At 33.2% G+C, this 27,491-nt stretch overlaps 2 protein-coding genes across 2 annotated transcripts in view; one reads left to right on the top strand and one right to left on the bottom strand.

Annotated features, from left to right (window-relative positions):
• LOC108907133 (gonadotropin-releasing hormone II receptor) overlaps positions 1-16,752 on the bottom strand; it is a 234,549-nt gene extending 217,797 nt beyond the window's left edge. The window contains exon 1 of the mRNA XM_023454419.1: positions 16,640-16,752. The gene's annotated coding sequence lies outside the window, so the exon portion shown is untranslated. The remainder of the gene's footprint in view (positions 1-16,639) is intronic.
• A 3,040-nt stretch (positions 16,753-19,792) lies between these two features.
• LOC108907135 (ATP-binding cassette sub-family B member 8, mitochondrial) lies at positions 19,793-26,769 on the top strand. Its single transcript, XM_018710679.1, has 13 exons — positions 19,793-19,929; positions 19,985-20,297; positions 20,355-20,513; positions 20,574-20,719; positions 20,971-21,187; positions 21,241-21,425; positions 21,484-21,661; positions 21,715-21,831; positions 22,289-22,392; positions 24,315-24,489; positions 24,559-24,737; positions 26,408-26,555; positions 26,613-26,769. The coding sequence occupies exons 1-13, from the start codon at positions 19,883-19,885 to the stop codon at positions 26,694-26,696; spliced, it is 2,052 nt and encodes a 683-aa protein (XP_018566195.1). The 5' UTR covers positions 19,793-19,882; the 3' UTR covers positions 26,697-26,769.
• The last annotated feature ends 722 nt before the right edge of the window (positions 26,770-27,491 follow it).

Here is a 27,491-nt window from a genome sequence, read left to right on the forward strand (position 1 = left end):
CTCTATAACCTCACTTTATTGTTGTCGTTTTCTGCTATTCTCGTGCGTTGAAGATGGCTGTTGGGTCTGTGTAGAGTGCTTCCTGGTGTTTTTGATGTTGTTTGGGGAGCCACAGGACAACATGCACCCCTCACCAGTCTCTAGAATCTCCTTCCGCCTCTCTCTCAGCTTGTTGACTTCTCTCGATGTTTTTTTGTTTTTCCGGTACCAGGTAAATTCACTGATTTGTTCTTTCGCCATTGGTTGCTCGTATCCCTGTTATCATTTTCTAACTGCGCAATTTCTCCAGCATATTGCGATGAATTTGATTTTAATTAACTTACGGCGTAATTTATATTTTATAACTGCGTAGTAGATTTTATACGTCTTAATACTAATTTACAAGAAATTTTTATATGATATTTTGCATGACAAATTTTTTATAAGAAACTTCTAGCCTATGTGTTTCTGATGTTATAATATTTGAACTTTCTTTTGTACTAGATTATTTAACATTAATTTACTCATAAAATCTCTAAATTGGCCCTTCTTGTGGCATTGTCTTTTACTTTAATGCTTCTACTTCGTACCCAAAATTTATTTTCTTGACATGCTTATCATTAAAACGTATTATTTAAAATTTTGACTGAAAATGTTTTAGGTTTATATGAAATAACTATGAAATGAGCTTTTTATTTTACTTTAAAAGTACTTTGTCTTTATTTTATTCTACATTATAATTTCATGAAAATTTTCTATGCTATTTCTCGGTGTTGTGTCTTGAGATACAGTGTGTTCATTTCAATACATATACATTCTGTCATCATTCATCATGCGTTGTTGTTTTTATTGCTTCCCTTATTGTACTCCGTATATTCTTTATCGGCAGTAGTCGATGTATTAAATTATTTTCATCAGTTTTAAAGTGTCAATTGATTTGGAAATGATTTTACAAACGAGAAAAGCTCTTAAAAAACAAAAATGAGATATAAATCTCAAACAACTGCACATGTCGTTACTATTTTTTAAAACAAAGCGGACTACTCATCAAAATGCAATATGTACAAGGCGAAATTGATCGAGAACATCAGTTTCCACCTTGTTAGACTGCATCATGAGAATTTTCGCAATATAATTTGCTATCGCGATTCGGTTTACAAACTATAAGTCATATTACAGCGTCTCGCGTTTTTTTTTTCTTACACATTCGAGAAAAATATTCGGCTTTTGAGGAGTTACAAATTGTTTCAATTTATAAGTTCACCGTTCGTTCTTAAGGCAGTTGAAAAGTTGTGAGAGTTTTTATGACGCCACAGATAAAAGCGATTTATCGGCTAACTGACGAGATGTCGGAAAACTGTATTAAATGGGGGTTTTGACTGCTTTTTGGAATCCTCTAAGGTTTCAGTAAAGTGGAAACTATTACCATTTATCCCAATAATTGAATGCCATCGATTATGAGGTTTTTTTCACTCTCAAGTAAATACTTAAATTGTTAATAAGATCTAGCTTATGAATAATTTATTATTTATACCGTATTGAAAGACAAGATTTACCTTCTTCCGAGGAAAAGTTGCTGTGTTGCATTTTTTAATATTTAATGGCAATTCTTTAAACTCACACCATAGGCCATTTTCCTGGAGATCAAAGGAATCCTGAAAGGTGTTTATCCTTAAAAATTATCCTTATATAACGAGCATATAAAAGGTGAAGTACATTCAAACAGCTACCAAGGCTATTAATGAAAATAATGAATAACAATGGACCCAGGACAGATCCCTGGGGAACACCGGATGGAACAGAAAAACTATGCGATGAGAAAACTCTGAAACCTACATGCAAGTAAAACTCTTAATGACACTTTAAGGATTAACTTCAGAACGTGTAAAAATCGGTGGCTTATTTTTTTCTCGGTAAAATCACTGTTATATAGCTACCTACGCCTATGGCGATACAATCTTTTATTCAAAGTAAGTATGAATATCAGGGTGGGCGAGGAGTTCTGATCGCAGTTGCGCCCCCACAGAACTTAGATCGAGAACAACAATGGCCGGCTCAAAGTTTCCTAACTACGGTGCAATGTAAAAAAAGTCATCGTACTTTAAATCAACCCTTTTATTACCACCACGTTCTTAAGGACCAGCGTTTATGTTTGGGAGGATTTTTTGCCATTATCTAAGTTGTCTCTTTAATTTCGATTTCTGGTTAGTGAAAAAACCAAAGAGTTCCAACACGACAGGCCCTTGTAGGTATATGTGGAATATTTCAGTCAAGTTGAAATTGTGACAAATTTCTAAACAGGGAACCCAATTATTTTATTGCAGGAAAAATAAGAGCACGAGTTGTAAATAAATTATAATTTAACAAGGTTTATCTAATAATTATTATAAAGTCCTGACATCCGACGATAGCCTGTGACCCAGGCAACATTTATAATATTATCGTAAAAAATATCGAGGCTGAATTACCTAAAAACAATGGCGATACAAGGCGGCGTATGTTTGAAAACAAGAGCTGGGATAATCACATGCGGGTGGCTGATAATAATAGACTTTTTACTGTGACGTCACATATTTAGGCAACCCGCATCGAATTGTCATAGTTGAAATTATACAGACCGAATCTGACCCTTGTGTACTATTTATATGGATACTATAAAAATGAACAATTTCAAATGAATTTATTTTTACAAGGGTTTAGAAGTATTTAAGAACAACCAACACGTGTTTGGTAAAATAGATACACTAATGTGCTTAAAACTTGCAAAAAACGATATAAAAGAATATTTTTATATTTAAATAAAGTAAGAATTTAACATTAGTCGTGTTATGCCTAATGCGCATGTTCGGAAATAATAGCCTCATACGCAGGTGAGATCCTGTTAATATAACATCACTGTCTTCATTAGCGTATTTTGTCTTCTTTTGTTTAATTTTGGCATTTTCAAGTCCCACTAAGTATTTTTATTGTTTTTCTTGGTGTTGCGCTGTGTCAATATGTGTGCCGATTGTTTTTTTCTTGTGGTTTATTATACACGTGCTCTTAACCAGTACCAAACTTTTCTTGAATGATCGCTTACATGAAATTATCTTTAATGCGCATGCTCAGTAACATTGATATAATTTTAATTTATTAATTACTATAAAAGTCAATATTTAAGTCAAATTTAAATACGAAATTATAAAATTTAAAGTAAGAATTGTAAGAGCTCAACCCCCAATGCCATTTAAATATTTTGGATTGCTGCTTACTCTTGCTTGGGGGTGAAAGTGGCGGAGTCAAAAATACCAGGAAAGAATGTCCCCCTTTAATCTAAAATCGGCGGGTCTGAGCGTTTTTCTACAATCTTGACGCAGTTCCTGAAAAGGGCTCTGTTTCGTTTTCATTTGACAACCCTGTATATAAATTCTATAATTCTTTTAGTTTTGTCACTAGGTGTTTGAAACTTCTTAAATATTTCTAATATTGCCAGAATATGGCGATATTTAGGGTCATGACAAAGAAGACATTTTTTTGGCAATAACGTATAAAGTACATACCTAAGGTCGAAAATCGATTTAGTAAAAATATTGGAAAATTCTTCAAGACAATGTGCACTGTAGGGTTGCTTATTATTTGGCGTATGTGACGTCACTACTAAAAAGGTCTATTATTTAGAAAGGAGACATAAACTTGAGTTCATTGTTTGGTATAAAAGACGGATATTCTTCCAAAAAATATCCAAAATATTAAAATTCTTTATGGATAAACACATCAACCAGAAGTATAGAATTAGAGGTTTTTTTTTAATAAAGTTGCTTACATCATCCAAAGATGAGTGCCTTATGTCTGCCAGTTTAAGGTTTTCTCTTACAATAGACATGCATTTAATTGTATGAATAGGAATGGAGCTTTTGTTCCAAGTAAGTTCTAGGAACTAGAAGCATTTATTCTTAGCGAAAGGTTAGAGTAAAAATAAAATCTTCAACTCGTATGAATAATGAAATGCTTTATTTTGAATTTTGTTAACTTCCAGGAAGCACATACTCCACTGCTGAAACATTAACCATCTAAACTTCGATTTTTATTCATAAACTCACAAAACTAAATAAAAGATTGCCTTCTCGGTAGTAAAAGTGTTACATCATTTTTTTCATACCACCCTCTAAAACAAAGTTTAGTTTGTAATACTAAAAGCCTAAATAAATAACCCATTAAATTGTCAAAGACCTCTGTTATCTGAGCTTGAACAAAAAGGACTTGAAATATTTAATTCAAATTTATGTATATGTATGTACAATCATTTCTAATTCTTGGTCATAAAAATTGGAATTAGATAACAAATATTTGTCAATTTACAACATCTCTTCGCAGAAATCGAAATATTCAAAAATACCTTGTCAGTTAAGGTACATAACAAATCGAACAATTATTTTAACTATTGTAGACCTATTGAAATATATTATTTTATCCACGACTATTGTATAATGTACCCACTATACGTCTGTTTGCTCGACCTTAATAATACCCATTAATCACGGCAGTGATTAATGAGTCATTAATCACTACTGTCAGATGCTTCCTTAATTTAGCTATAATATTATATTGTTCTGCTACAAACAATCCGTTTTTAAAATTTTATCGTGTAAACCACTAAATATTTTCAATTCAGTGCTGTACATATAAAAAAAAAAATTAAAAAAGTGAATTTTCCTAGACCGGATTCGAACCCGGGACCCGCGGTTGGAAGGGAAAGAGCATCTACACTGAGCCATCAGCGACTTCATTTGTGTGAGTCGTATATCTGTTTCTTAACATACCATGTTTTTCGAAACATTTCAAAAAAACTTCAACAAAAATATTTAGTAGTCGTGGATAAAGTATAGTATTCTACTCCCGTATAATGGGTATTATTCACTCGGTGATTTAGGCCACTCGCCTGCGGCTCGTGGCCGTAAACTTCACCTCGTGAATAATACCCATCATTATACGCTCGTTGAATAATATACTATTCTCACACCCTACCGTTCACCTCACGTAATCAGACATGTTGTGTCTCGGAAAGCATAAACATGTTTACCTTGTTGTTTGGTTTAATGGCGTTTTTTGCTGATATGTCACATGCTCTTTGAGTTATGATTCATGGCTACTATTTCGCGCCAGAACCACGGTAACTTCTCAAAGACAAATTCATCGACTAATGAGGTGCGATAACATAGTAGCTTGTTGAGTTGGTTTAGATAAGTAAAAAAAAGGAATACCCTGTTTTTCTACCATGTAGGAACGTAGAAGAGGTCAAAAATTGAACATTTTCTAATAGTTCCTCAATCATGTAAAAGTACATTTATACTTGCACTCCTTCGTTGTATACAGGGTGATCCACAGACGTGCTACGACTATGGAGTAAAAAAAATCTACTAACAAATACGGCCAAAAAAATTGATTTAAAATATTTTCAAGTTTGTAACTTCACCGCTAGGTGGCGTAACTGCTATAGTAGTTTCCTATATACAGCTGCTCCGTACCGTTAAATTATCACCCTGTAGAAGGGTGGTATTCCTCTTTTTTTGCTTCTCTAAACCGACTCCATCTGTTATATATCATTCTTACGAAACATAATCGAAGTAAACAGTTTTCGACACCATTTCATCTTTTAAAAGCTTCAACAAAACAACTCTTATAGAATCAACACCCTTTTAAAAGCTTTTAAAGCACATTTTTATGAACACGGAGACGTTTCTATTTGTCGCCCAATAAATTGTCTTAATAAAAGTAATCCTGTATATTTCGATGTAATCGACTGCTGCTAAAATATACAAGAAATACTGCTGAATATTGTAAAAACATATGTTACCACTACAAAATATCGTTGAAATTCTGCTTATAAACGTATTAAGCATTATGAAAACATTGTTTTGTGAAATACATCCCCTTCCGTGTTAGTAAAGGTATTATTAATTTGCATTCCATAATTTTCCCAGTAAACTGGGAAGTGGAAAATATGCAAAGCAGTGTTTCAGTTGTGAACCCGCATATTTTACAAATAAATGGCTATATGGGTGTCTCTTCCGTGTTACGGACCAATTTTATTGTTACGAATTGTATTAGCTATGTCTTGTCCAAATTTCGTTAGTGTATCTCTCTCGGCTTCGAAAAGTCAATATCTGTGCACAGACAATATAGCTTATCGCTTCAGACCGCGCTTTAAAAGCTGGAAATTGGCAACCTAAAATGGTCGTGTTAGTCGGCATCCAGCAATAAAACTTAGTAAGGTTTAGTAAGTCAAAATTCATCAACCCTTTTATACAAACATAAAAATTTATTGTTTTAGTTTAAAAATCTAGGAGTCATTCGAAATGCCTGAAGGTGAAATTTACTAACACTGCGCTATTTACTGACTGCTAATTATAATTTTCAAATAATATTGTTATAGAGTCGGTATGATGGGTATACTAATTAAAATAAAGTTTTCGTGACCCCTCCAAAATGAGCGATAGGAGTTTGGGAAACCTCAGCTACATAAATTTCTCGCAAATGGGTGCAATGTATTGTAAATTATCCACTTACGGATGATTTCAGCGCCTGGGAATGAAATATTTTCAGGTCATTAATGAACTAAACGATTTCGATGATGTAGTGTTCGATAGCAACTAGATGCTCGAAAATTCGAACAAATTGAATCCGAATTAAACAAAACATGAAATATGCAGCCGATTAGTGATCTGTGAAAATGTGATGATGTGCCATTGTTTAGTAACGTCACTACCAGAAATAGATAAACAATTGCAAATAGTAAATGATAGAAGGTGGTACGTGTATCGTTGTTAGTTGGTTTTGCCAACTATTGGAAGATTGATCATATTATAAAATACAATTTTCGGTGATATTATATACAGTGTAATTATTTAAAACCTGACATAGGCCAACTTTTTTGTTTGAAGTGATAGACTATTACATATTTCCAAATGCTAAGTTGTAGGAAATTACTTGACTAAGAAAAATTTGCAAATAATGCTTTCCGGTGTTGCCAGATTTTTCGATAGCTACTGAAGCAATATTTTTTTAATGGCAACACCATATTTTTTTTAACATAATTTGACAAATCTTCAAATTCTAAATAAAAAATGTTATTTAACATTTCTTTATTGGAGTAGTCATTTTAGAACAATCAGCAAGAAAAACGAAAATAATCTGCCGTCGGCAGGATCTAAAAGAAGGTAACATAGCAATAGTAGGCCTGGGAAATTAAACAAAAATTCTGTTGTTTGAAAATAGCCATCTATATTGTGGTGTCATTGTGTTATTTGGCAGCTGTTTATTTGAATAGGTATAAAATTAATGTTTTAATTCATTTGCTAAGATGATTTTGAGCCTTTTGCGGATCCTTAGGCATAAGTTGTCTCGCCACAACTTTCGTCTCTTTTTTTGCGGATTTTTTTCACGTAACTGTTGTAAATGACCTTAAAGCTTGTCACAAAAGTAGAAACGTTTCCGTGAACCTTTTCTATAGTTTCACGAAAAATTTTACGGTGCACGAAAACTAAATGAGATATCAACAATCCAAGAACATCTGGTTATAAAGGAGATTATGCGCAACGCAATGCTGCCAACCTAGTGCAGTATATACAACGGTAAAAATATCCATCCCCAATCAGTTAGATTAATGTTATTACCAATTCGTTTTTTCACGATAACTTTTTTAATTTTTAATATTTTTCATCGCTCAAAAAACAATTTGCAGGGAATTGCAAGAGCTACAAATCAACCCTTATAGTTGAAGGGTTTTGAACTCTTCGTTTTCGAGATTTTTAGGTTTTAAGGGTTCAAAGAAGGTGGTCCTTACACGCAAACGCAAAATAAAAAATGTAATATCTCAGTTAATTTTTGCTCTACAGAAAAATTGAAAGCGAGGAAAAATATTACAAAAAAAAGACCTATAATTTTGAACCCCTGCATTTTTACGTATCTTGTTTAGTTTTTGAGTTATTTCGAAAAAAAGGGANATTTCAAAAAATAAAAATAAAATATTTTTAAAGATTAAAAAATTTTTCTTCATTATTTCAAACTTTTTTTTAAATTTAGGCATTCTAAACCGGTTAAACTTGCAGAGCCTATTATTAGTACCTAAATAAAGTCAACCGTACATGGATTACGCTTAGTTTCTATTTTTATGGTTCAGCCATAGATTTTATTGTTGATTTTTTCTCAGAAAATGAGATGACCATTTTATTTTCATCATAACTCCGCGAGGTTTTGAGCCACGAAATTTTTTCAACAAGCATTTTAAAAGTCTTTCCAAACACTTTAAAAAAAGTTATATTAATTTTCTTCGAAAAATTAGTTCTTCCGCCATTATTTTACGGTATAAGGTTCGATTTTACTTTCCGAAAAATAAACAATCACCTTTAGAGAGTGATAACTCGGTTATTATTACATCTACGGTAATCTACAAATAACGAATCGATTCGTTATTTCAAAAGCTTTATTTTTGCTCTATATAAGTTTTTTGATAAAACACAAGGTTTTCGAGTTATTTATCAAAAATGGTCGAAAAACATGCACTTTTTAGATGAAAAACCAACATTTTCTATCGTAAATAACTCGGAAAATATTAATTTTTGGAAAAAACGTTATAGAGCATTTTTTGCTTAGAATTCATCCTTCTATTGATTTTTGCGATTAAAATGCTTGCCTTCATTGCCACCCCCGAGAAGGGGTGGCATTCACTCCCAGGGTGAAAGCACACATCGGCACTATGTAACTTTTGTTTCTTTAGCAATTTTCTACTTACTGTTAAAATTTCACGTCAATCGGTGCATGTGTCAAGAATTCGTACCTAAAAACTGTCATATACTGAGCTAACCGCATATCACTAAATATCTCCAATGGCGCGTAATTCAAAAAGTTCGTTTACTTTCTGAAAAGAACTCGTAATTGTAATGTTTCGCGTATGTTTGGTAACTTAAATCGGGTTGGCAAATGTGAGGTTAGGTCGAGCATATAATTTTGGGTGCCGAGCCGATTCTATATCTTTAAATAATAAGATGACTACACTAATTTGTTTAAAGAAAACAAAATAAATCAATTACGCCGAAATATTCTCGGAACGCCTCGTATTTTGCAATATCTCTTGTCTTAATTATTACATGACACAGCTTTGTACGTACTGCATAACTTCACATAGTGGGTGAGTGATAATTTCATCAAAACATTATTAATCACTTTGTTTACTACTTCATTCGCGATAACAATTATTAATATAGCGCTACTTTCTTAGCTTAAACGAATTACACGATTTTTTTATTTATGACATGGTTAATATATTTTGTGATGGACGTAAGGGGTTGAATAAATTCTGTGGTAGGGTTGCAAATGGATATAAAGCGAAATATAACTGGTAGAAGACAGATGATTTAGAATTACAATAATTTTTTTGTCTACAACTATTTCACTGAAAAAATGCTTTAAAAGATAACTGTAATAATCTAATGGTTAGAATTTGTAAACATTAACACCCTGTATCTCGAATACCGCGTGCCATAGGAAAAAAGTTTATAGAACAAACTCTACTTAAAATTGTATTGTATTAGTATAGTATAGGTAATCGAGTGTTCTATTAATAATTTTGGTACAATAGTTGTCGTACGGTGAAGGTAGACAAACTGCTGTTCCTGCAGAAAGAATCGTTACAGAGTCGTTACCTCCCAATTCAAGAAATTTTCAAGACAGGGTGAGTCAGAAAGAATGGGTCAACAGTAAACTGGAGATACTAGACACCAAAATATCATGTTTGAGCTCACCAGGCATTATACGAATGTCGCTGGTTTAAGAAATACAGGGTGTTCAAAGTTTAAATTTTATTCTGAAATTTCTCAATAATTCAGAAAGTTTTGATAGCATAACTCTGAAAATTGGTAGTGTTGGGTTTTTGGTGTGAGAATTTGAAGCTTATTTCGATATTGCTCCTAGAGGGCGCTAGTTTCACCGTGTTATTTAGGTAAATCAGAACATATTTTTTTATCTGTTGAGCTATGCTTGAAAAAATTTAAAAGAACGTTCAATTCTTAATAAAAAATGTGCTCTTGTTTAAGTCGCCTAACTTTATCGGTTTCTGAGTTATTTATAGATAATAGTAATAATAATAAACCGTAAATCAAATGCAGGAAGTGTCCACCACCTACCTCAATACATTTTATTATACACTCTTAAATGTCTCTGAATATTAAACAAAATGTCCCTATTATTTTTAAATGCATTTGCGTTTACTTGTATTTTCTGCCACAACTCCTCAACAGAGTTAATTTATTCACGATACACCACATCCTTCAAGTTTGACCACACTTAGAAGTCCAGAGGGTCTAAGTCTGGACTTATTGGTGGCCAACTAAATTCATTCCCACGGTCAATCCACTAATGAGGAAAATGTTCATTTAAATACTGGAGTATTGGTAAGGCAAAATGTGGTGGTGCACCGTCATGAATAAACCACATACTCTCTCTGAAGCGAGTGGTACATCATCTTCTAGATCTTCGTTTAAATTATGTTGAAGGAAGTTTAAATAATGAGGTCCAGTTAAATTGAGTGGCAATTCAAAAGGTCCTATGAAAAAACCAGAAATTAAACCACACCAAATATTCACCTTGAACTCATGCTGAAAATGTCTTTCTTTTACAGCATGCGGAATCTCACAAATGAGGCTATGAGCGGCAAGATGGCCTAATCCACAAATATGACATTGTGGCTTAACCAATGCAAACGCTTTTTTACCATTATAACTTTTAGATGCAAATGAGCTGAAGCCACCTTTGGCTTCGAAACGCTAGATGGCGCAGGTAGTATTGTTTTGGCAAATATAAAAGGTTGCGAATCTTTAATGGTAAACCGGCCTAAGCTTCATAATTTATAGTTTAGGTCGTTCTTCCACAATGTGTTAAGTAAATGTTTGTAAGCGTGGTAGTGAGATCGTCAACTTAATTAATGCAATAATTAGTTATTACAGTAGTGTTTACAGCATGAATTCTCCAGAAAACAGTGGCTCGGACATAGGTAAGTATATATTGTTAGTAATTTCTTTCCGTATTGTTAACTGTAGTAGATACAGTTATTATGGAACCGAAAAAAGACAACTGATGGTAAGAAAGTGTCTTGGTTGCAAATTCAATGGCTACAGTTTACGAAATAAGAGCCGTTTTTAATTAAATACAAAACTTCCAATAATGAGTTCGTGGAGTTTAAAACAGTAGACATACGTAAAAGACGTGCATCTAGAGCAATTTCTGTAAAGGATTTGAATATTTTATATCCCAATGGTCATCTAATAGATGTAAAAAAAAGAAAAACTTGTTGGAACTGTCACAATATACCGCCTGTTCATTTAAATTTTTATCTGAGCCTACAAACAGCTGAAAATGCATCGGAAGATTTCATAAATGTTGAGTTCAGGGAGAATGAAGAAGAAATCCTTGAGTTGTAAGCTGCAGTTGTTTGCAAATTAGTGCATATCATTATTTATTTATGTTTTACATTGTATCTTAGTTTTATTATTATTTTTCTTTCTGAAATAAACATAGTTCGTCTACATGCCTATAATTTAATTTGTTGGCCTATCTGATTTTTCATAAATTACTTTATGTTAAAATGGCCTAACCCTAATTTTTTTACAAAAAAACTCAAAAAATTGCAAATTTAAGAACTTCACTTCAACTATTAGTTTATTAACTACGTTAAACTAATTAAAAGTCGATAAAAGTTTGTTTTATTTAGTGCTTACAAAGTAGCATGTTTTTCTACATTTTTTATTTGTTCATTTTACGCAAAACTTATTTTTTGGGGTTAGGCCATTTTGTCGCTCATAGCCTCAAATGATTGTTCTTTCAATTGAAAACTCCTCGTCTAGTAAATGTCGCCTCATCAGTAAATAAAATCTTATTGAGGAAATCTAGATTTTCCATTTGCATATTTTGTATAATATAAACTGAGCAAATTGTAGGCGGGCTGGTAAATCTTGAGGCAATAACTGATGAACCGGAGTATAATACATGGATGGAGCATTTCTTTTTTCAAAATTCTACAAATGGACGATTGGCTCATCCCCGTTGCCGCACTTATCCGACAAGTACGAGTAGTAACATTTTCTCTTCTTCATCGACTGTGATAGATTTTGGTGTACCATGGTTACTTTTTGGTCGAAAAGATCCAGATCCGCCTAAGCGATTATAAAGATTTCTGAATAGTTTATAGTTAGGTATTCTATTTGGGTACCTACTATTGCACATATCTTCGGGCCACCGCATGTTCATTAAAATTAGCCTGAGAAAAAACTCAAATCATATCATGCATCTCACTCTTGGAAAAATTATTATGTCATGGCATTTTTTGATCACTAGCTAATAATTTTGCACGAATAATAAATCACACGCACGCAAAATACGTTAACATTTATTGACATGAAAATTTTACACAAACCTACTTAGAAATATCAGCATCTGAAAGAATAACCACAAAATACGTTGAAACTTTTAAACGCAAATAACTCAGAAACCGATAAAGTTAGACGACCTAAACAAGAGTACATTTATTTATTAATTTATTTATTTATGTAGAATTTAACTTTCTTTTAGATTTTTAGGTTTTTAGCATAGCTCAACAGATAAAAATATGTGTTCTGATTCACCTAAATAATATAGTGAAACTAGCGCGCTCTAGGAGCAACGTCAAAATAAGCTTCAAATTCGTAATTCTCACACCAAAAAATCCAACACTACCAAGTTTCAGAGTCATGCTATCAAAACTTTCTCAGTTATTGAGAAATTTCAGAATAAAATTGAAACCTTGAACACCCTGTATTTCTTAAACCAGCGTGTAAGGCATGATGAGCTCAAACATAATATTTTGGTGTCTAGTATCTCCAGTTGACCCATTATTTCTGACTCACCCTGTATATTCGCACTGTTTATCAAGCTAGAATAATATTTTTTATTCTGTTTTACTTTGAGCCTCATATGGTTGATTGTAATAAGACAGAGATCATAAAAAAATAATTTCTAAGTTTGTAAAAGGAGTTTTTGTTCTTACTAAAAACACCTAATGGGTAACTTTCGCAAGCTCTGAAATCTGAGTCTGAAGAACTAGATACAAAAACTTTTTCTTTTTTCTCTACTAACATCAGTCTGACAAAGTTAGTGCTAATTTCACGATTTACGTTAATGAAAAAATTATAAGACTGAATTAGTTTTACAAAATGTTAAACTATTATTCGAAACTTCTAAAAACTGATTAAAACTGAGATAAGTTTTAATCAAGCAACTTTACGAACATACTAGCAAAAATAATTACACTTTGCTACAACTAAACTCATCAAACTTGACTACATCCAAACTAAACTGTGATTAATTGACATGGAAAGCTCTGGATGAATTTGAAATCTATTAACATCTGTTTGGGTATTTTCTATATTAACAAGTGTCGATATTCTGTGGGTGTGGTGATAGAAATGTATTCACCAAAAACACTCTAAGAACTGAAAACTCATCGTTCAAATTATTGATCGTTTTCGGGAAATCTATTCCGGTTTTATAAAAGCAAATAAAAAGTTGATGGCACATATCGGCATTGAAATTGTTTATAAAAATTATCTTGATATATACACTTATATTTTGTTATAGCTAAACGCGATTGTAATATTGATGTTTGGCATAGATAAATAAACATCTTATATAACAGTATCTTTTTAATTTTCATGTCTGCAAGCAAAGAAGAAAGATTTCTTTGAGAGCATATGAATGTAATCAAGAAAATGTAGACTTTGAATAAAAATGTATTTTAATATTTAATATAATGAACAGAGTATAAACAGGACATGTCAAAGCAATGTAATCGGTACAGCAATGAAGCGGCAAGCTTTTTAGTTTTGCTGTTAATCTTTGAAGTAGTAGAAACTCTTGTGCAAATATCAACGAAATGCAGAAGTAGTACAGGAAAAATTTGCTGCTTTGAAACTTGCATCGTTTTAAATACAAATATATCTCTATAAAGACATTATCTGTGGTTTGACACTGTAACTTCATTGTTTTTCCAAGAAATCAATCATTTTATTATTAAATTTTATTTTATTTAAAAAGTTTTTTAAAATGTTCTTGAGGTCCGATTCTTCTAATCAGTTTCTTCTGTAATCTTTCTAATCTATCTAGGCTATCTCTGACAAACATAATTGGAATAAATTCACTTGAATTGTGCTCTACACTATTCTGTATCTACATAGTTTCAGTTCTTGAAATTAATTAATTTTTTCAAAACAAATCAATACATTGATAAGTGTGACTATGTTGCACAATTTAAAACTTGTTTGGTTTCACAAGCGAGTGTTCATCAGTTCCAGTAAAGGTCAATTTTTTTGTAATACCAGCATGCTACTAGTGTATTATTTTACTTGGATATTAGCAAAGAAATCTGCGATACATTAATATAAGTTTGTAGGCTCTGATTAAAAGTAATGGTCCTGGTGAGAATTTCAGATGAGCTCTCTCTTAATTTTTTTTTATTGTCTTGGGAACTTCTCCTAAAAGCAGATATGGTCTGACGTTTTTTTTTGTACTAAAATAATCTCTCCTCCTATGTCTTTCCAAAGTTTACACCATTGCATTACCCTAGACCGAATATTAATTACACAACTACATAAAAAAAAGTTGTATATACTTTTAATGCGACATATGTTGTCCGTAGTATTATTGCCACCTGATCACGAATCCGATGTCAAAATTGAGCTATCACATCACAGGAATTTCCTAACCTTAAAAAACAGGTAAAAAATTGCAAATATTTACGAAAAAAAGTAAAAAAAATATAAAAAAGCGTTTTCTGGGTCGCTGATCACGAATACAAAAATGAACATCTCAATTCTGACCTCGAATATGTAATCAGAGACCCCAAAAATCCCCGTAGTGGCGCGAATCTGTTATTTTTTGAAAATTTGGTCGGCCATCTTGGATCCGCCATCTTGAATTTCACAAAATAGGCCTCGGATCCGTGATCAACGACCCCGAAAACCTCCGTATGCCAAATGTCGGGCGAATGTTATTTTTTGAAAATTCCTGATATCTAACCCATTTGACCCATTTGACCCATTTTTTCGAGGTTAGAAAAAGGACCATCAATTCTGACCGCAGATTCATGTTCAGCGGGATCTTAACCATATAAATGAACATTTGAATTTAGAAACAAAATTTTTTTTGTATTTTTCCTAGTACTTTTTCGTGAATTTTTGCTGTTTTTGACCTGTTTTGCTTATTCATAAGGGATGGTGTGGTTTCTCAGATCCCTTGCTATCATTGTTTGGTTCATATATTTAAAGTAGACGACAGTTAGTTCAGGAGTTTCTCAAGGTTTTCATTTGAGCCCATTTATTTTTAACATATTTATTAACGACATGAGTTGCTGTTTTAAGTATTCTCAATTTGCTGACGATTTAAAATTCTCTGATATTATTAATCTTGTGGATTGGTGCACAAATAATGGAATATTCATTAGTATAGAAAAAGGCTTTCCAATAACTTTCATCAGATCGAGATGTAATTATTTTATATTCTATAGGTGGATCAGCTCTTAAATCAGTTGAAGAAGTGAGAGATGATCTGGGAATTATCTTAGACTTAGCTCGAGTTTTAATCAACACATCTCAACCATTGTTATAAAATCACTTAAAAGGTTAAAATTTATTATGAGATGTAGTCATGATTTCAAAGAAAGGCAAATCTTGAAAATTGTGCACTAGTAAAACCCCATCTTGAGTATTCTTCTTCTATTTTTGTATAATATTTATATTGACAGCCCGGAGCAAGTTTAGCATAGATTTTTAAGTAAATCAAATTATTATCTTACCTAGATCTTAACTATGCGGCTACATGAAATTATTTTATAGTATAATTAATTAAGTCTCATATCCCGCGTTTTTTCGTGTTAGTCTCTATTTTGTAACATTTATACTCCTCTTCTTTGTGTGTTTTATTAAATTAACTACCTACTTTTAATATACTTTTTATAAGATCTTAAATTAACTGCAACTATTATAAGTTCTTTTTGTGGATATATTTTACATGCTCTGTGTTAAACTTAAATGGGTTTAAGACTTAATAATAAAATAATAAGGTTTAAGCCAGTGGGAAACAAATAAAAAAATTAATAAATAAACATTTTAAGTCATTCCCTGGCATTTTAACGCCTCTAGGCCATGGTAAAGACAGACATTGTAAATACTACGAATTAAGAAAGTTATTTGAATTACTACCTTTAATAGTTTCCATCCTCTCATCACGTGGAAACTATGATAAACAACTATACTTTCCTGACTTGATTTAATTGTAAGTACTTTGTCATTTATTTTATCTCTATTATGAATTATTGTATTTCATTACTTTTGTTTTCTAAACATCTCGTCATTCTATCAACGCCTGCTACGCTTGCTTCATCATTTGTTTTTAAATAGAAACAACCTTGCCCAAATTTAAACAACTTTGGTGATCTCCAACACCACACACAATAAGGGCAGTACCTCGCAAACATCCCAGTTAAAAATAAACGGCTTTGTCTGGCGTCCTGCATTAGAAAGCGACATACAGACATAGTAAACAAATCAGTGAATGAGAATTAGGAAGCGAGGCCTATAGTGATTTATTTGACACCTACCTTTCCGGAGGTCGCAGTAGGCCAGGAAGCAATCGAGCGGCTCTACCGAAGTGGCACTGGCGGGCGAGAAGAAAATGAAAACTACGAATCGGGTCACTTGTCACTCTCGCAGGCCGATCCGTCGGAATTTTAACAAGACAGGCAACTGTTATGCGAGATGTACAAATATGAGGTTGATCTCGATGACACGAAGGTATCAGTTGACCCCCAGGGGTCAGAAATGTGTTCGGCGAGGATCATATTTTCAATAATAGTCCAATTAAAGCTAAGGCGATGGATTTGAGGAACCAATGGCGCAATACAGGAGTAACAAGTCGTATACGGGATGAGTGGAAAAGTTATAATTGGTAATAGTCACATGTTTACTTACCTACTATATTCCATTCTCAAAATAGTAGTCATAAATAAATCAAGCAACGATTTTTACTACTTCTTAATCTGGTTAAATAATTTTGTGTATTCTGTGCGCGCGCACTTGTTTGTTACCAGCGCCTACATGACAAACAAAGACGGAAATTTGAAATTTTTGTTTGTCATGTACACAAAGAGAGACGACTTCTTGAGGTCCAGCCATGCGTCATCATTTCCAGCTAATGCATGTCAGTGCGTATCATAAGAGTACAAAGTGAGAAAGATGTGTTATTATTTTCATAGCTTTCTTACGCCAATAAGTGTTGTTAATAATGGAATTATTCAGGTCTTAGTTGTCAACCTGATAACTGGAGCAGTCATAAACTACTGAATCTACCTGATTAAATACGTTGTTAGTCATTGAAGCTTTTCACCTCCGAATTCTTTGAAACTGAACCAATCGACTTGAAATTTGGCAGATAATTAGTGAAAAGGTCAATGAACATTAGTGACATAGCGCCGATTGACACTTCCACCCTGTTGGGGGTTGACACCTCTTCTCGGAGGAGGAATTTTTTTTCAAAAATAATTTTGAGCAAAAAATATTCGAAGAATTTTTTCGAGAAATCAATAGTTTTTTAGTTATTCACGATTGAAATTGATTGAATTTCGAGTGAAATAAAACACTTTTTCAAAGTATTTTCGCAAATAACTCAAAAACTACGCATTTTATTAAAAAAAGTGTAATGAACAAAAATGTAGCTTATAAATAAACAAAGAAAATAGTTTTTTAAAAAGTGTTGTACGTCCTATACAAAGCGAAATATGGTTAGTGGAAGGGGACTTGTTTTGGGGGGAATACTCGAATCGATGTATTAACGTGAAATAACGGAAAAAGGATTAATTTTACGTGTATAACTCTTCCAGAGTTTTTTGTAGTACTCAAAAAGACCTTCAAAATGAGAACTCATAAAAGTTAATTAGAGCAATATTGAAGGAGTTATCGTCAAAAACAGATGGGTTGCTCATATTTTTTTAAGGAAAAATGAGCAGTAAACGCTGTACCATTTCCATAAGAATTAAAATTAATCGTAGACCCTTTACAATTAGTTTTGTTTTAGTGTTTTTCATACGATCCCGAAGTTAGACCGGTTTGGAATGCGTATTCCATTTTAGTGAAAAAACGACCTGTCTCGAGCCCTTCGATCCTTTCGAATTATCTTTAAAATGCTTTTTTGTAGGATACTATAGCTTCAAATTAACCGAGTTATGGTAAAAAAACGAATGACATTTTTTCGGAGCAAAATAGGCTTTCTCATTTTTATATATTATATATTATATTATACAAATAAAATAAGTAAAAAAATTTAGTATGATTATTTATATGCAGCTTAGCAATTTTTTTTATGATTGATTATTATATTTAAAAATCGATTGTAATAAAAATATTTTACATTAATATTGGTAAAAGGGTAGTTTATAAGAATTGAAAATGGCAAAAGTAAAATATTCTTTCATAAACAATATAAGGGAATTTTTATTTTAAATTATTGCACAATTATAGCATTCCAAGATTTAAAACGTAATTTTTTATCATTTTTTTAGCACAAGGGTGATTTATAAGGGTTGAAAAGTGTTATGAGATACAAATTCTTTCATAAGCAATGAGGGAATTTTTATTTTAAATAATTGCACCGTTAAAGCATTCCAAGCTTTTAAAAAGTAATTTTTTATCATTTTTGTCAATACAGGGGTGGTTTTTAGGGGTTGAAAGGGAAAAATTCTTTTATTAGCTATAAGCTAACTTTTATTTTAAATAATTACACGATTTAATCAATCCAAATCTTAAAAAAGTAATTTTTTATCAATAAAGGGTCGAAAAGATCAAATATATCATAAAACATGTTCGAGAACATGGAACATTATTTAATTTTTGTGCTTGAACAAGATTTTTCTCAATAAAATGCTTAGAACTTAATTTTTTCAATTTTTTTCACTTAGGGGTAGTTTTTACCCCTAAAAAACAAAGCGTCAATCGGGCTTATGTCACTTTTGAATTTTAGCCTAAGATGAGCCTTATTCTAAATTTTCATGCAAATCCATGCAGTTTCAAAGAATTCGAAGGTTACAGCTGATTTTCAGCTTCAACGACTGTACTATGTATGATAATTCTAACATGAAACGCGATATGTCAATAGCAAAGTGTCTGTGAGAAAAAATAATAAAGTATAAAAACATTTAAATTGACTCTGACACGCGATCTGTAGGAAGATTGGTGGATTTTATTTTTAAAATGAACTTCCAACAAGAGAAGATATCGCAAGAAGAAGATATAAATGTAATAAATAGTAATGATAAGAATAAGAAAAAACCGCAAAAGGGGAGTCTCAAAGCATAGTGGATTTGTTGTCTCTAAACAGAAAACGTATCAAACTTTCGTGATGTCCATAGAAATGTGGTGCCACCTCTCAATGAATTGTACATACCAACAAAGAAAGAGAAATTATTGGTTCAAATCCTACCTGTAGTTTCTCTTTAACTTACTAGATGGCAGCGAGGAGTAAAATCAATTTACGAAAAATTTGGGAGTATATCAAAGAATAGAACCGCTTTTGGGGAATAGTTCGTAAATTAATATAATAATTATTTGTTTCTAAATTAAATTTAAATTATACGTAACAATGTTTTGATGATTTGAATCATTTACCGGCTTTCACATTTATGAAATTTGAACTACTGATAGTTGTGATTGTGGTTGACATTAGAACTATTGTCAATTCACCTACTGTACAGTTAAAAAAATTTAACCTATTTTGAATTTATTTTGTCAATGTCAAATAAAAGTGCAAATGAATTATTAAAAACGAATCCGTTAAATTCCGGTAAATTAGAATGTGGAAACTAATACAACATGTGCCAAATATCCACAACACATTTAGGTAACTATTTTAATTAAATTAATAGGTTATAGGTTTCATTTTATGTAATTTATAGGTATGCCCTTCTCAAAAACTGCAATGGTATTCGGTCCAATTTCTTCCAAACTACAAAAAACCATGTTACGAATGCACCTAAAACACATTTCAAACCTATTTTCACATTTCCTAAGATAACGGTGATAGGCATAGCTATAGCCAGCGGAGCTGTAGTACAAATAGTAGTACATAAAAATACGGCATTATGTGAGAAAAAGGGATCTAGGATGGCTGGATATCGAAAGTCTTCAGACAAGCATTTGAAATTCGATTGGAAACTTTTCTGGTTGTACGTTCGACCTCATATTTGGTATTTAATTGCAGCTATTGTGGTAATGTAAATAACCAAAGTTAAGTATTAGTTGCTTATCGGTTAAAACTCATTTCAGGGTGCCTTAGCTGTAGCTTTATTAAATATAGCAATACCCCAGGTGATGGGAGGTGTTATAAACGTACTAGCAAAATTTAACGAGTCGAAAGACAGTCAAATGTTTATATCTGAAATGAAACTGCCAGCAATTAAATTGGTCAGCATGTACCTTGCTCAGGTAAGGAGAATTTTTTTTAAAGATCGTTATTAAATCCTCAATTATGATGTCTTACTGTAGAGCTGCTGTACCTTTTTCTATATTGTCATGCTATCAAACCTGGGAGAGAAAATAGCGTTCAATATGAAAGTACATTTGTTCGCATCGATTTTAAGACAAGATATAGGCTTTTTCGATGAGCAAAGAACTGGGGAGATCATCAACAGGTAGTTAGATACATTTTATTCAAACAGTGTCGTTTACGTTAAGGTGGAGGATTTTGAAGTGCTCGGAAAATGAGGTTAGATTTAATAAATTTCACTTTTATTTAAAAGATAAATTAGTTACAACATTGCAACATAGAAATAAGTTAATAGAACGGAAAATATCACGATATTTATTTTTAAATTTAAAGTTCGGGAATGTACACAGTTCAATCCTTTATTTCTTCGGTTGTAGTGCTTGAAATAATTTTTAGGCTGACGACGGATATTCAAGACTTCAAAAGCAGCTTCAAACAAACAGTTTCTGGAGGCCTAAGGGCCTCCGCACAGATCGTTGGTTGCTCGGCTTCTTTATTGATGATTTCACCGCAAATGACCTTTGTTTCTCTCCTCTGTATCCCAAGCATTATATTTGTCGGAACTGTGTTTGGTTCGCTGTTGCGGGTCATATCAAGAAGAGCACAAGCGCAAGTAAGTTATGGAACTGTAAGTCTTAGTTTAATGTAAACCTCCAATTTCGCTAGGTAGAAAAAACTACTGCTGTTGCTGATGAGGCCGTCGGAAATATTAGAACGGTCCGCGCTTTCGCAATGGAGGAGCAGGAGTTAGAGCTGTTCGAGAATGAAGCTCTGAAGGCGTTAGTTTTGAATGAAACCCTAGGATTTGGTATTGGTTTGTTCCAGGCTGGAACCAACTTATTTTTAAACGGGTAGATATGTTTATGCTTCGTCAAGTTTGCTCCTCTGAATACGCTTATCTCACTTTAGAATGGTCTTGGCAACGCTGTACATGGGAGGTTACCTGCTCTCTACGAATCAGCTATCGGCTGGCGAGGTGATGGCTTTCCTCATGGCCTCTCAGACTATTCAGCGCTCGTTGGCCCAAATATCGCTCCTTTTTGGATCGGTGGTGCGAGGGGCGGCAGCGGGGGCCAGAATATTTGAGGTAAATCGGTACAAAACGTATCTTATTCCTTTCGTAAACATTTTTTATTTCAGTATATTAAAATGGAGCCCACGATACCTCTTAAATTTGTCGACCATTCCCCTTGGAACGTGCAGGGGGATATAAAGTTTAACGACGTCACTTTTGCCTATCCTAGCAGGCCACAACAGGTAAAATAAACAAAATTGTTTTAGTATTTACCGATTTAAGTTTGTTTTCCCAAATTCCATCGTAAAAACTATTTTTTTTTCAACCTTTCTTTTTATTTTCCTACCCCGCTGCGGGAAAAGCGCATTCGTTTGGTGTCAAATCTCGTCTTTATTGGTTCATATACGTTTTTTTATGTCGCACAGAAATTTAACAATGAAGACACACAAACACACCATATCATCACTAAACACCAAAACAAATACCTTTGTATGGTGGTATCTGTTTTATACACTTGGTTTAAAAAAGTAACTACCGGCAACACTGATAAATGCACTGATACAATGGAGATCAGGAGCTGCTTGGCGGTGGTGTAGACCAGAGTTTAAGTGCTATTTAAAAAACGAATTCTGGGGAATCCTAAAAAACTGACCTCCACTTAAAGGTACACCCTGTATAATGGTCATTTTTTTTCCACAGAATGTACTGCAAAACTTCAACCTGACTGTACCAGCAGGCAAAACCGTAGCAATTGTAGGTGCCTCAGGGAACGGCAAATCAACTATTGTGGCTCTTTTAGAGAGGTACAATGCGTATAAATTAATTTACTAGCAGTGTTGCCAATTCTACTAATCTATTTCCACTAGATAGATAGAAAATTAAAAAAAAAAGAAATTTACGTTTTGATTTACGATACAGTAGATTTTAAAGCTGTGAAAACTTATTAACAGTCATGTATTTCATTTATTGAAAGTAAAAAACAAAAAATAAAAATAAAATAAAACAATTGCCTGTTATGTCAATAATAATATTGTGTCCAATAATTTGGATTTGAGGAATTTTTGAGATTATAAATGGTACAACTAAAGCTCGTGAAGAGACATTTAAACTTTTAAAGTCTTAAACTTACTTATTAATAATAAATCGTTCCAAAAATCAGGCACAAGATTTGTATTTTCTTATGTTTTTGTTTTAATTAAGAGGGCTCTATAGCAAATAGCCAATCAGCAATACATTTTTATAGATTTTATTATGCAGTTTGTCTAAATATGAATTAATGCACAAATAACAGACTTTCCTCCATTCTAACACAGATTTTCTATAGAATGGACTTAGTTTGAAACTCAAATAACTTTTTGGCGTAAAGAAATTTGTAATTTACGATGACGCTTGTTCAAAAGCGGTGAATTACAAATTTCTTTACAACAAAAAGTAATTTGGGTTTCAGGTTAAGTTCATTTTATAGAAAATCTGTGTTAGAATGGAGGAAAGTCTGTTATTTGTGCAATAATTCATATTTAGACAAACTGTGTAATAAAATCTATTAAAATATATTGGTGGTTGCTTATTTGCTATAGAGCTCTCTTAAACTAAATGTTTATTTTTTGGAAATTGAGCACATGTTTGATAAAATTGTAGATACTGTCTCAGAAATTGAAGAAAACTTCAAAGAACCCCGCACAAAACATATGAAAATTGAACAACGGTCAATTTTTATGAAACATCGTATTTTGATAGTCCTTGTCATGCTGATCAAAAGTTTTAATGAGCACAAACCCCTACAACCTCTTCCAACCCCCAAAACCACCCCCAAGATCAGGGTAATGAACTTGACAGATTACAAGATCAAGTGGCTTACCGTAATATTTCACTACTGTAGTCGAACCTACAGCACCGAGTTGTACAACCTCCACTAACCCCCGAGAACCACCCCCAAAGGTCAGGGGGACGCACTTGACAGATCATCGGTCAATAAAACTACCTAAATATTTTACTACTGCAGTCGAACCTACAGCCACCCAAATTGTAACTAGGCTTAAGACTACTATCTCCAAAACACTTAACCCCCCATCCCTCTCCCTCCCCACCAACTACCAAAGCCTGTCATGTGACTTTTCCCTGCTTACTGGTTGTGTAACTGTTTAATCGTGAATTCCATCTCACAGCCACCTATATGATCACTATTCTATACTGTCCGACGCCGACCCCGGACAATTGAACCACCCACCCCCAACCCAGATCCCACGGTTGGGGTTGGACCGACCGCAGTTCTTATCGACGTCTGACATGACATTTCCCTGCTTACAGCTTATGAAACCATTCAATCTTGAAGTCCATCCTACACCCATCTTATTGTTTAATATCTTTTAACCCACAGAAAGTACCAAAACCTGCCTTAAGATTTTTTGCTGTTTGTGAAATGTGGAACCCTTTAATCATTATTTCCATCCCAAAGTGTGCCCTAACCGATCACAACCGACACCCTTTGACCATTTGACAATTGAACCCCTCACCCCCAATTCTAACCCCTTAAAAATAATAACAACCAGTATTATTGGGAACTAAATCAAAACTTAATGGATAAAATTTCTGCTAATAGTCCACACTATTAGACCGATTTTGACAAATGTAGCCGATCAAAAGTTAAAATCACCAGATTTAGTGGAAATTCTCTGGAGATGGCAACACTGTATCAGTTTGGGGTGTTTAATTCTTGCTATTTTAGATTTTATGACGTGAAAGGTGGCAGCATTACCTTGGATGGCCGCGATATCAGAACCTTAGATCCGTCTAAGCTACGAGGCAAGACACTTGGGTTGATAAGTCAGGAACCTGTTCTTTTCGGCACTTCCATTTTAGAAAATATTAGGTACGGCAGACCCGAAGCCACAGACCAAGAGGTAAATTTCAGTATCCTCTAAAAATTCTATGGTTGATAAATTTTTTACCATATCTTCTTTGAATACCAGGTGCGGGAAGCTGCAATCCTAGCGAATGCAGACGAATTCATATCGTACTTCCCCAAAGGGTACGACACACTGGTAGGCGAGAGGGGAGTGACGCTATCTGGTGGTCAGAAGCAGAGAATTGCCATTGCCAGAGCTCTCTTGAAGTTTCCGTCAGTTCTGCTACTGGATGAAGCCACAAGGTTTGTCTAGAGTTAAGAACTTAACACATCGGTTAAAAAGTCCCGGAACTAACCCTGAGATGGTGCTACAAATAAAAAATCCATAAATGTGTCGAAGTTTCGTGACATTTCGACCATTACTTTTCGAGATATAGAAGTTTTGGTGACGCTTTTGACATTTTCTAAACAATTAAACCGAATTTCGTGTGTTGATTAAACACTGTTCTTTTGATGGGCAAAAGTACCGTTCAAGCGCATCAATGGATTGAAAAGTGTTAGAAGGGGTGTGCTCCGTCGAAGCCAACAATTTGTCGGTAGTTTTGTTGAGTTTAAACAAGTTGGTCATTCCATCTCAAATCGACCAATGGTTGGAATGGATCCCTTTCAATTTGGACAAAATTTGGTCAAAAGTTTTCCTTTATCAAAAACAAAGATCTGCCAAAAGAAAAAAATTTTTTATTTTTTTGCGGGTTATTCAATATTCAGTTTCACTATTTTTCCAATTTTTCGAGTTTATTTTTTAAATATCTCGAAAATTATTATAGTTACAGAAATGAGCTTGTGTTTGTTTTAAAGAGGGGCTATGAAAAAATATATATTACGAAAAATAATTTTGAAAAATGAAAAATTTGTAGAATTTTGAATTTTTAAAAATCGTCAAAATCGACTATCGACATTCAAATGATTTTAAAAGGTCCTGAAATTTTCAGTTGCGTTTTTTTCAAAAATATGAATTTTTGAATTTTGTCAAAAAAAAATTTTTTTTAATCGCCAAGTCAAGTAAAGTTAAGAAAACATGTAGTTTTGTAATTTTGAGCAGGAAAAAGTTCAAGCACTGAAAATTTCAGTACCTTTTAAAATCATTTTAAGGTATTTTATAAAAAAAATTGAGCCAAAAATTTAATGTCGATAGTCGATTTTGACGATTTGAAAAAATTCAAAATTCTACAAATTTTTCATGTTACAAAATTATTTTTCAGAGTATATATTTTTTTCATAGCCCCAAGTATCCTCTTTAAAACAAACACAAGCTCATTTCTGTAACTGTAATAGTTTTAAAAATATTTAAAAAATATACTTGAAAAATTGGAAAAATAGTGAAATTTTGAATTTTGAATAACTTTTGAAAACATTTTTTCAATTTTTTTCCTTTGGCAGATCTTTGCTTTATGATAAAGGAAAACTTTTGACCAAGTTTCGTCCAAATTGAAAGGGGTCGATTCCAACCATTGGACGATTTGACATGGAATGACCCAGGATTAAACATTGTTTTTGTTCCACTGTGAACAAAGATGGCACCCATTTGGAAAACAGTTTTCTCATACCCAAATGTTTGTGCAAAATATTGTATATGATTTTGATTTCGTTAAAAATCTAGAACAGTGCCTTTCCCTTTGCAAGAAGAAACTAGATTACGTTCCTCACCTAGCAACTGGCGGGATTCAGAATAGTGCTGGTCATTTCAACATGCCACTACAACAACAGTTCTCAACTGACTAAGACAAATGAGCATGCGTTCTGCTCCCAACACTTTGGTCTTGAATGCAGTGTTGCCAACTTTGTGAAAAACAAAAACCACAGAACACCAGAGTCTCAGTGCTCCTACTTTGCGGATATGCCTCGTATTCTTGAAAATAGATTTACATTTGCAAATACTTTGAATAAGCCTCTTAAGAACGTTTTTATTTCAGTGCTCTAGATACCGAATCCGAGAAAATTGTACAAGAAGCTTTGGAAAAAGCCAGGAGAGGCAGAACGGTGATAGTTATTGCTCATAGACTGTCGACTATTCAAAATGCTGACATCATTGTCGTTTTACACAAAGGAAAGATTGTCGAGGTATCGAAACAACATGTTTTTTTTACTAATTCAGATATAACGGATTTTATATTTTAGACCGGAACACACGAGTCCCTAAAAAAATTGAGAGGCTATTACTGGTCCCTGGTGTATCAACAAGAAAATAGTCCTGCCGCCTAGAAGATAAATAGCTAAATTTTTGTTGACACTTGTAAATACATGTTAAAAACAAATATATTTAATTCGTTATCAACTATTTGATTTGACTTTGACCTCTTCCTTAAAACATAATCGAAATATCTAATTTTGCTTAAATTTAGCACTATGGCGTTCCTCAGGGAACTAAAATAGGGCTAGTATATTTTATATTTATTATGCAATAGGAAAAAATAATTTTGATGGTCAACATGAATTAGAGGCTATAAGTTACTTCTCTGAAATATCTTTCAGTGATTTTAAATCCAAATAGGTTTTTTAATAATATATGGGGTGTCCCAAACCACCCGTCCACCCCTTCTATGTGAAAAATGGTTCAGATGAAAGTTACTGGTCTCCAAGGGGCACGTATTGTCGTGACGAAGGTAATTTTCAAGGTCAACTTAGTTTTTTAAATGGAAACCCTTATTTTCAACCCCGGATTCGGAAAGAGCGAAAAATTCTACGTTCAGATGATGTGTGGGGTCCATTTGACCCCCCAAGGTCACGTGAAGGTCAATTTTTTTTACCATATCTTTCCACCCCAATATCTGCTGATTGTTCATCTCTAACTCGTCGATGATTAACTCTTTATTGTGATGTGAGGTTGCAGAAAAAACTTTCCGAGAATGAGGAAATCTGTCGGGATAACATTGTCGCCAGTCTTTCATCAACGGCAAATGACCCTGCTTTAAAATAAGCTTGTAACGTGTCGTATGTTTCTTCATTGGAGTACGCCATTTCTGCAAAAGTCTTCTTCTAAAGGTTTAATGTCACGTC

The sequence above is a fragment of the Anoplophora glabripennis genome, unplaced genomic scaffold, assembly GCF_000390285.2.
Source record: "Anoplophora glabripennis isolate ALB-LARVAE unplaced genomic scaffold, Agla_2.0 scaffold310, whole genome shotgun sequence".
NCBI classification, from domain to species: domain Eukaryota; kingdom Metazoa; phylum Arthropoda; class Insecta; order Coleoptera; family Cerambycidae; genus Anoplophora; species Anoplophora glabripennis.

Coding starts and splice junctions, on each gene's coding strand:
- LOC108907135 (XM_018710679.1), top strand. CDS start 19,883: ATGTGGAAACTAATACAACATGTGCCAAATATCCACAACACATTTAG. Junction 20,514..20,573: donor TCAGCATGTACCTTGCTCAG/GTAAGGAGAATT, acceptor GTCTTACTGTAG/AGCTGCTGTACCTTTTTCTA. Junction 22,393..24,314: donor ATTGTGGCTCTTTTAGAGAG/GTACAATGCGTA, acceptor TTGCTATTTTAG/ATTTTATGACGTGAAAGGTG.